The sequence below is a fragment of the Poecilia reticulata genome, linkage group LG23, assembly GCF_000633615.1.
Source record: "Poecilia reticulata strain Guanapo linkage group LG23, Guppy_female_1.0+MT, whole genome shotgun sequence".
Classification (NCBI taxonomy): Eukaryota; Metazoa; Chordata; class Actinopteri; order Cyprinodontiformes; family Poeciliidae; genus Poecilia; species Poecilia reticulata.
In genome coordinates, this window is record NC_024353.1 from 11790084 (window position 1) to 11798658 (window position 8575).

Sequence of the window (8575 nt, forward strand, 5' to 3'; positions counted from 1 at the left end):
TTGCAGCACAAACGAGCTGACCTTATGCAACCACATGACATTTAGAAGCTGATGAGACAAATGAGAAGGAAGTGTGGAAAGCCGAAAAAACTGAGCGGAGGAACAAAAATCTATAAATGGAAAGAAAAGGAGACCAAATCCAATGCAAACATGCAAAAAAAAAAAAGGTAAAGTTAGGTTTGTTTTTTTTTTTCGTTTAACGATTTTGGGTCAATGAGAAATTTTAAAAAAAGTAAACCAAGGAAGACACTAAAGTGAAATGTAGTTGTAGAGGTAGAAACAACAACTGTGGAGTTGGACTGCTTGAAATACTTCCTAAATGTTTCAGAATTGGATGTGAAAATATGTACCGTGGCAGAAAGGCCATTTTGCTTCAAACCTTGGCTGTCCTTCCAAATATCCTCAGTTGTCCCTCTTTTTTTTGCCACACATATTTAATTTTATTTAATTTTCTATTATGAAGGTGCAGACAGCCAGCAATGACCTGCTGACCTCCTTGTAGAGTCTGTTCAATGAAAAAAAAAAACAACCTCAAAAAGTCTTCCCAATGGAAGTGTAGAACTTTTCATTTCTATATTTAAAAATTCTTTTTACTCATCTTGTTTGGCATTGAAAAGTTCAGAGGAACTGAATTTTGGGTTTTCATTAACTGTAAGTAAATGTTCAAAATATCAGTTTGTGTAGCAAAGTCGATTTTTATCAGTTAAAGACATTAACTTTCTTTTTAATATAGTTCTACCTGCTGATGGAGAGGCTTATATAAGTAAAATATCAAAATTAAGACAAAGATAGGGAAAAAAAACACAAAGTCCTCAAAAACATTTATTTGCTTGCTTATTACTTTAAGTAGCCTTACTTGTCATGTTGTTAAAAACAAATCTCGTAGTAACTTTTCCTCAGCTCCTAAGCATGAGATGAAACTCTGGTTTTATTGAGGAAATTCAAGTATATTATGTTTTCTTCTGACACTGCTTTATGAGTGTTTGCTTGATAAATAAAGCTGAGTCACTCCCCGCACAGCTAGTTTTATTCTGGTCCCCAAACTTCTGTTCTTTCATCTGTTATATGATCACAGTCAAACGGTGAAGCCTGGGTTTAAGATTTTAGCATTTTGACAGTCTTTCGTCTCTCTCTTTCTCTCTCGTCTTTGCTTTCTTTTTCTAATTCATATTGATCTTTTTATTCTTTAACTTCTTCAATTCGACGCCCCGCGCGTTGCTCGTCTTGGTTTCTCATCTCTCTCTCTCTCTCTCTCGCCCCAGTTTACTCCCACCGGTTGTATTATAATCATCCATCCACCCGTCCCATCGTATTAATATGCTGTCGGGAGCGTGATTTCAGCAGTAGCTCTTTCTATTAGCTGGCACTGCATTAGTGCATTACGTCCGTGTGCCCAGTGCTGCCTGTTACTCAGACGGACACATTAACAACATAATGGCGAACGACTAGCTGCATTCTAATGCTACCGAGCGCGCGTGCGCACGCACCCCTCCGAAGTTTGCTTTAATATTCATGCCAGCCCACATGAGTTAATTACATTGTCAGACTTCCATGCATGCTTGCACATACTTAAAAACATCCTCCACATAAACACACCTGGTCAAGGCGGCGGGAGAAAAAAAAGAGGGAACCTATTAGAGTTAATATTCACCCAGTCCGAGTCCAGGAAATGATGCGAATGCTAATGCAGCGAATGAGTCGCATGCGTTTGCTCAGTTGGCAACACAATTCAAGAGGTGATTTTTAAAAAGTAGTACCTGACATCTATGACGTGGGTCGAAAGTACGGCAGAAAGGTCAGGGATGAAGTTGAGGAGAAGTTTAAAGTATGGCTAGGTTATAAAACAACATCCCAGGCTCTGAGCGTCCCGCGGAGCTCCGTTCAGTGTGTCATTTCATAAAGGGGGGAGTACAATACAGCTGCAAGGCTAAATTCCCCATCTAAAGTCGCCGGCCAGAGAAGGAGAGCATTAGTCAGACAAGCGGCTGAGAGGGTGATTCAGGTGGGATTATTAAAAAATAAAAGAAGTTTTGGACTAAATTTTTTGGTGAGGTAAAATGCGTTTTCCGATTCTCAGCACCAAGCAGGGCTCTCAAGCTGCCCGTCGGCTGGGCAATCATAACAAAACGCCGAGACAAAGACGCAGCTAGCAGACGAGTCATTTTTTTCATCCGGTGTTTGCGCGCCTCCCTTTTTTAATGTTGCTGTGGGGAAAATGCCCATGTCGAAAATCTCCACCGTTCCATCTGCTTTGCAATTATCTCGTGTCGGTCAATCACATACAATCCCAGTAAAATACAATGACATTTGCGCTTGTAACTTGACAAACTACCAAAAAAAAAAAAAAAAAACTAATGGCGTATGAATATTTTCGTAGCTACTTTGTGAGAAAATGTCAGTTGCAGAAAATGGATGGAAAACACGAGGTGTGCTCAGAAATGGAATCCCTCAAAAAACAGAACGATGGCGCTTCCCTCGAGACCGCATGGAGCAGATAACGAGCCGGTCCTCCAGCTCTCTCGCCTGTACCGCTCTCCCCGGTGGGATGCAGGAATCATTCGTGTTGGTGGGCACCTTATAAAAGTGGAACGTGAACCAAGGTCAAAAGTGTGCAAACCTCGTATTCCCCCTCCTTAGCCTCATCCTTGAACGTTTCCAGTGAGCTTCAGCTGTTTCCAAGGTGTGCGTATGTCATTCTGTGACTCACTGGAGAGAGTGACTCCACCGCATTAAATCAGCATTGCTAAGTATTTTCTGAGTGCAAGCAACAGCTGCTGTGTATATTATTAAAATGTTTTTTCCCAAAAGCATACATACTAAGCATGAAGTCAAGAAGAGAGGAGGATGGTAAAGATAAATGCAACTCACTAAACTTTAGACGATATAAGTTTATTTTTGGCAATTCTAATAGCTGTGCTAACAAGCTAATTGCCTGACATGTGATCGAAGGAGCGTCATTTGATTGGCTGAAAGCTGAAGGTCGCCACACTGGCAGGTGAAATTTTGAAGGCTATTTTTTATATTTTTTTTCTATCTTTTTGATAGTGAATCTATAGCAAAGAAACTCAAGTAGATTAAAAATGCTGTGTTCAACGTGTAAAAAGTCTGATTTGTTTGAGAATATATTTAATCCAAAATAGCCCTTCGGTTTAGAGTCAGCAACTAAACTACAACTTCATTTCATCTTTTCTTACTTCAAAATAAGGACTCAAACGTAAACACAGTCACGTAAAATCAGTTGCCTTCATATCAACAATATAAACTCTCTTTCTGCCTCTTGTAAGAAAAAAAAATCACTTTTATTTTACTCACAATGAGTGGACACTTTGTCTGCTTCGCATTATGCTCCAGTGAAGGGTTAATTCGCCCTTCATAATTTTGTACCCAGGCTTTGAAAATTCTTCCCTGCCAGCTTTGCTGTTGTACTTTTAAACAAACCTTTTCAATTCTCTGTATTTAAAGAATTGCTAATCACATTGCTTTGGAATTTCAGTGCTTTAATGTATTAGGAGTTCAACTAAATACAAAAATTTAGTTGAACTCTCCGTTTTATTTTCACTTTGTCTCTGTTTAACATTTGCGGAGCTTCACGCCGGAATGAGATATTAAAACAACCCAAAGTTGGTTTAAAAAATGGCAACTGTTTAGCCCCATTTCTGCACAGCAGACATACACAAAACCAGCTTATATTGCCAAAATAGGCAAAAAAAATAAATCCCTTAAATTAGGGTATAAAAAAAAGAAATTGCAAAAGTATGAAAAGAAAAAGGGACAAAATCACCCGCTCTTACTCATTTTCTCTTGCTTCTCACTAAATTGTTTTCAAACCACAGGATTTGTCTAAAACCCCGGTACGCCTTCATATGTGCAAAGCGGATGCTTAAAGGTTTTCTAGAAATAAACCATATTTAGGTACGTAATTGAAATTTATTGAATTCATTAAGCACAGCTAGCTTTTAGAGGTTCTGTTTTCTGCCGAAAACCCTTTTGAGGAAATGGCCACTGACCAAAGATTAAACATTTCTTAAAATATTTAAAGATCTAACTGATTCTCTTCTGCGGGCTGTTAGTGTGAACCTTGAATCTAATGGGATTAGTGTTTTAATAACAGTATGCAATCAGTTAGAGGATTTCAAATTGAAAAATTGAATAAAGTGATATGACCTTCTATATTAGTTGCACAGTTATTGGAACTACCACTGTCTTGTTTCACTGCTAACCTGTAGGTGGGGGTGCGCACAAATGGCCGCTTAGTTATGCTTGGGAGCACAAGAAATAGATGAGCAGAAAGTCTCACCATCTGCTGTGCCGCTGTTTGAATCTCGAAACAAATGTTAGAATGTCAGAGTGCATTTGTGCTTTTCTCCTACTCTGTGAAGACACCAGGACTGCTGTGGCAACAGGCTGTTAGGTTCTGCAAATTAGAGTGGGTTTAATCAGCGTCACAACAAACACTTGGGGGAGGATTCATCTCATCTGCCTCTGCACAACACAAGATGTGAAGGAAACTCACCTTCTAACTGGGATCAGAGCGGCGAGCAACAGTTTTCAGCGCATATTACTCAAACATTCTCACATTTCTTAGTGTGCTTGGCTGGAACGCCGAAGCTTAATGAGTTTGACTGCGGAAATGGGTGCCGCCATTTTCAATTCTCCTCCGTGTTAACTCAACTGAATTAAAACGCCAGTCTTTACTGTGCAGTCTTAAAATGTAAACCTTTACTCAAGCTGTGGTGCGGCGCGGACCAGGAGAGTGGAGCGTTATATTAACAGTGTGGGGAAGAGACAAAGTGATTTTAGCGGCTGATGGTTGGTCTGCGTTATACACGCATGGCAGTGATTGCAATTGTTCAGATTTTAAAAAGTTGCTTGAACAGACATCTCCCAGTTTCTGTTTCAAAATTCATACAGTACAGTCAAAAGACATGAAAAACATAAATCCATCCCGCCTTTTATCAACCATTCAGGCTGGTGGTAGTTGAATAACAGTGTGGGAGAAATTGTTCTTTGCTCACCATTCGCCTTTTTCTTCCAATTCCTCGTTGTTTAATCTCCAAACGCTTGGCTGAGTGTCTTTGCCGATTATGTCCATCCCTTTATGACCACAGTGTGCCCGTCTTCTCATGTCTGACACGATTATGCCTCATTTCACTAATCTCAAATCATCACAAATGGGCTTTTTGGTACACTACAACTATAACTTCACTGCACTCGCGTCTGTTTTTATCTCTAGGCATGGACTGATGTTAAAAACAAAAAAGTGTCACCTTTAAACTAACAGGTTTTATTGAAATCACGTTTGCCATCGATTCAGCTTTGTAAACTGTGAGAGCGTTTATTTCAGTCTTTCCAGTGCACAATACTATTCAATAAAAGAGTGGGGGTAATTGTTTTTAATGATTTTTCTTTTATGTGCACAATAAACATAACAAAAGCAACTGATGCAGACGGGATGGGAAATAATCTTGCCGGGAACTAAATTAACACACATTTTTTTTCATCTTATACAGTCGTCTGGTATTTTGTCAACTTGTGCATTGCTCTGGTTTTAAAAATACATATGATGCAGAAGGCAAATTAGCAAACTTTTTTTCTTTTATTTTTTTTTTAACTCTTCCAGTTATAAGTTTCCAAAGTGATGTACAAAACATGACTGAAGTAGCCACCTGCTGGGCTAATGGTTGAGCTCAGACGGGAGCCTACAAACTGAGACGAATCAAAACAAATCATGCATGCATAACAAGGTAAGGAGTGCTGCTGCCCCCACAGTAACTCGAGAAAACACACACACACCCCTTTTAATCAAAACAATTGCTTAGTATGATTGAGTTTTGCATGGGTGCATGTGAGAGTATACTTTGTCCCACTTTCTGTGAAGTTTGGCATTTTTGACTTTTCAAACAACTTGCATCAAACACCGTTTTTTTTTTCATCTCCCGTAGCAGCATGCTCGAGTGATATCCAAAGACTTCCTATTGTAGCCCCTCATTTGCTGCTAAGTTGTTTTTCATTAAGCAGATTGTAAGTGCTTTCCTCGCAGGTCTGCTGGCGTATTGCATGATGTATGAGGCTCATTTTAGATTTCAGCAATGGGAATACATGCCTAATGGGTTTGATACAAGGGAATACCTTTAGTAAAAATCAAACATCCTTTGAATCAAAGCTCTCCAAGTCCAGCAGGTTTTGTTTGCTGGTTTTATGTATGTACCAACTACTCCAATTTTTTTAAAGCAAAACAGAAAAATAAAGTTCCCTAGCTGTTTTGCCTTGCACCTGGAGACATTTACGGCTCCAGGCGCGTTGCATCACCAAGAGAACGAACGTGCAAAACTTTCAGGACCAGACTGCGATTTTGTGCAACTACAGGAAAATCTAAAACGTAAAGTAGCTGGGTTTGAAGTTTGAACACTACAAACTCCTTATGCTTGAAGCGTTCAAACATAAGAATACAATCTATCTCTCTGAGTCTCCAGGAAACGGGTGCAAATGCACATCAAAGGACAAAACATGCTGCAATGATGCAAACTCCAAAACATACAAACGCAAAAAGAAATGTGAGAAATAAACGCTACAAACAAACAAAAAAAAAATGCTGCGATTACAGAGAATGGAACCAAAAAGCTACAATCCACAAAACATATGCTAGCACAAAATGCTACAACTAGAGGCAAAATGCTTCAACCATCTCTATTTGGAACATTCATTTGCTTGCAGAGCGTTTCTTTGCATGCTGCAGATTTGCACCTGTCAGCCCAGGTAGTAAATGGTAGCCTACAAAGTAAAAAAAAATAGAAGTTTAAAGAAAATTCTGTCCGACTACTGGTGTTATTTCGCCATTATTCTGGTTGAACGGTTACCTGAGGAACTGTTGTCTTTCTATAACTCTGAGCTAGTCTGTCCCTTTCTCATCCAACACCAACTTGCAGTAAGCCAGTAGTTTCAGAAATGTCCAGAACAGCCAGAGTGACAATTTCATACCACTTTCAAAGTCATTTTGATGCCCTGTCCTTTCTAGTTTGATGAGATCTCCTGAAAGTTCTCTTAACCATGTTTGGATACATGTTTGGGGGTGGATTAGTACACTACTGGCAAAGACAAATTTAAATTCCCCTCAAATTTATTTAGGTCATTGTGAAATACCAGCTTGGAGGACTGAACCCAGTACATGTCGTATTCCTTTGGTGTATGTTTGGGAGCTAATTTGATGTGTCAGGCTGTCTTTGGCATTTTGAGGCATGTCATAGAGAGAAGATGGCTGCCTGCATGTGTCATGGCAGTGTTGCTGCACAGAAAGGACAGATAGCTGCACAGATAGGATACCATCTGAAAATGGTATCCTATCTGTGTGGAGGCTCGTAGATGTATGAGAGCATGTTTGTCAGCTGGTTGTCTGTAGGTGTATGCAAGTGAGGCTGGAAGGCTTAAAACTCGTAGCACCTAAGGGCATGCAAAGGTCATCCACCTTGTGATCTAGCCCCTGGGAGATTAAGACGAATGGCCCATAAGCACCTCTAGTTCATGCCAGATTTGCTCAGGTGCTGGACGGGAGCAAAGAAGGACCACAGTAAAGCTCCCTGATCCCAGTTCCCATTGTTTTCATGTGTGTCTGTGGTAATATCCACACACAGGCCCCTGCAGGCACACCCAGCCTCCAAAACGCCACAGTCCATCAGGGCAAAATCCAAAGCTCCCAGGTCCTATTTCATCCCACCTAGACCTTCACAACCTTACCCGAATCAACCCCCTTGCCATCTTTACCCCCAGTATACAGCCAAATCCTGCCCCTCTGGTGGTAGACGCCACACCCTCAACCCAAAGTGACGCCTCCATGCTGGACCCACCGCCACCCAAGGGCAGCACACAGATGTCCAGCAATGCCTAGAGACAACACTGCCTCTCTGCCAGCAGACTTGGAGAGATTCTTAGTCATTTAGATTATTTGGGCTCCTTCATTTTCACACTCGGGTCAGAAAGGTTTAAACAACAAGAGGACACACTCCTAGGTTTATGTGCTACTAAAAGGTGTTCAATGATTTGGAACAATAGGATGATTTTTTACAATTTTTTAATTTATTTTTTTCCCTGAGTAGGCAGCTGGTTTGTGTGTTTTTGAATTTCTTGTGCAGCCCTTGTGTATAATTACTAGATTTGTATTCAGGGCATTCGGAGTTGGGTGGTAACAGATGGGTATTTGTTCTGTGTGTGCCAGTCGGTGTTGATTTCAGTGAGTTAGATACAGTGCTGTGAAAAGTGAGTGTGTACGATAGCGAGAGAAGGAAAATAATGATTTATCAATAGTTATATTAAAGGCTTTAGCCTCAGCTGCCTGCCTCCTGTCCTTTTTTGCGTCATATTTCTCCACTGCGTGGCAAACTCAAACCTAAACCCTCCGTAAAAGTTTGTAAGCCGTTGTATTTTCCAGTGAACCCTCTGACTTTGTCTCCTCCCCAGCAGCAGCAGGCAGAGATGCATTTCCAGATCTGTAAATCTTTCTGTTGCAAGTTCCTCTTGGAAATTTAAATGAACTGATTCAGTGGGTTGGTGTTGCACCTTACGTCTTTTGCCTCCCCATTAA

The 8575-nt window shown here is 40.4% G+C and overlaps 1 protein-coding gene across 4 annotated transcripts in view; it reads left to right on the forward strand.

The window, feature by feature from the left end:
* The window catches only part of grm8a (glutamate receptor, metabotropic 8a), a 172781-nt gene that overhangs the window by 17779 nt on the left and 146427 nt on the right, over positions 1–8575 (forward strand). Inside the window, exon 1 of one of the 4 annotated variants that reach the window (XM_008400960.2) lies at positions 5718–5744. The exons of the other annotated variants lie outside the window; for them this stretch is intronic. Coding sequence (XP_008399182.1) covers positions 5733–5744 — 12 coding nt within the window. The 5' untranslated portion in view covers positions 5718–5732. Of the gene's footprint in view, positions 1–5717; positions 5745–8575 lie in introns of those variants that run through there. 4 annotated transcript variants of the gene reach the window in all.